The following is a 1,159-nucleotide window of genomic DNA, read 5'->3' on the forward strand; positions in this document are numbered from 1 at the left end:
TACTCTACTCCACTAGCGAAATTCTTCACTCCCATGACAGCCGTACACAAAAGAAGAAAGCTGCAATAGCAAAAGATACTCGCCGGTGTAGATCGTCGATAAATGGAGCTTTCAAAGCCCACAAAACGCTCAGCGAAAATTCAGCTTTCTTTGGCAGGATGATTGAGGGCTATTTTTAGCACTACCCAACATCCTTTGCAATACCCAACCCCCGAATACATCCGGGTTAACACAGAATAAAGTCGTCTGCTATTGTAGCTGGCGCAAGGTAAAAAGTAACTGTACACATTGTGTCATCATGTGTCGCATAAATTCCCTTTATTGTTTTAGGGTAGCACTTACACAGTTTAGACTTGGTGTATTGCCAATTAATAACAACCTTTAAACGATTCAGTGCTATTATGGAATCAAGATATTGTATTTTTTGTGAAAATGTAGCCGAAGATGAACACCACTTCCTCTTATGCTGTCCATTATATTCTGATTTAAGAAAAAGATTTATAGGAAGCATGTGTGAAGGTTCTGTGTCTACCATTTTGTCATTTTCAGATGTTAAGATGTGTCGCCTCGTTGCTAAGTTCTTTTCCACGCCATAAAACGTCGACAACTGCATGTTGAAACACTGCAGTGTTAGAGATGGTACCGTTGTAATTGTAAACGGTTATTATATAACATGTGAGGATAAATGTGTAAGACGTGTATATGTGTAAAATTCCCCTAACCCACATCCCCTCTTCCCTGGTTTGTATACGTACAATAAACCATCCAAAAGTCAAGACTCTCTCTCTCTCTCTCTCTCTCTCTCTCTCTCTCTCTCTCTCTCTCTCTCTCTCTCTCTCTCTCTCTCTCTCTCTCTCTCTCTCTCTCTCTCTCTCTCTTTGGAATTGTTCAAACAAAAGTTCAACATATCTGCCCGTTTCTCTGTCTGTCTGTCGGCCCTGTCTCTTTATGATACACGGATGATTGGAGAAAGCACGGACCTTGTCAAATAACATATTGACGTTATTGTGCAGGCCTCAAATCCCTTGTACCGCTCCATTTACGACATCAAAGACCACGATTTCACTGCCTGCACAAACTTTGAATCTACATACTGGCGATTTGAGGACGTCTCTGCTGACGACATTGAGGATGACGTCATTACTTCACCGTTGAGCAA

The 1,159-nt window shown here is 41.3% G+C and overlaps 1 protein-coding gene across 1 annotated transcript in view; it reads left to right on the forward strand.

The window, feature by feature from the left end:
* The window catches only part of LOC138968160 (uncharacterized), a gene marked incomplete at its 3' end in the record, with an annotated part of 5,432 nt that extends 4,273 nt beyond the window's left edge, over positions 1–1,159 (forward strand). Inside the window, 1 exon segment of the mRNA XM_070340721.1 lies at positions 1,014–1,159. Coding sequence (XP_070196822.1) covers positions 1,014–1,159 — 146 coding nt within the window.

Source organism: Littorina saxatilis, linkage group LG6 (genome assembly GCF_037325665.1).
Source record: "Littorina saxatilis isolate snail1 linkage group LG6, US_GU_Lsax_2.0, whole genome shotgun sequence".
Taxonomy (NCBI): domain Eukaryota; kingdom Metazoa; phylum Mollusca; class Gastropoda; order Littorinimorpha; family Littorinidae; genus Littorina; species Littorina saxatilis.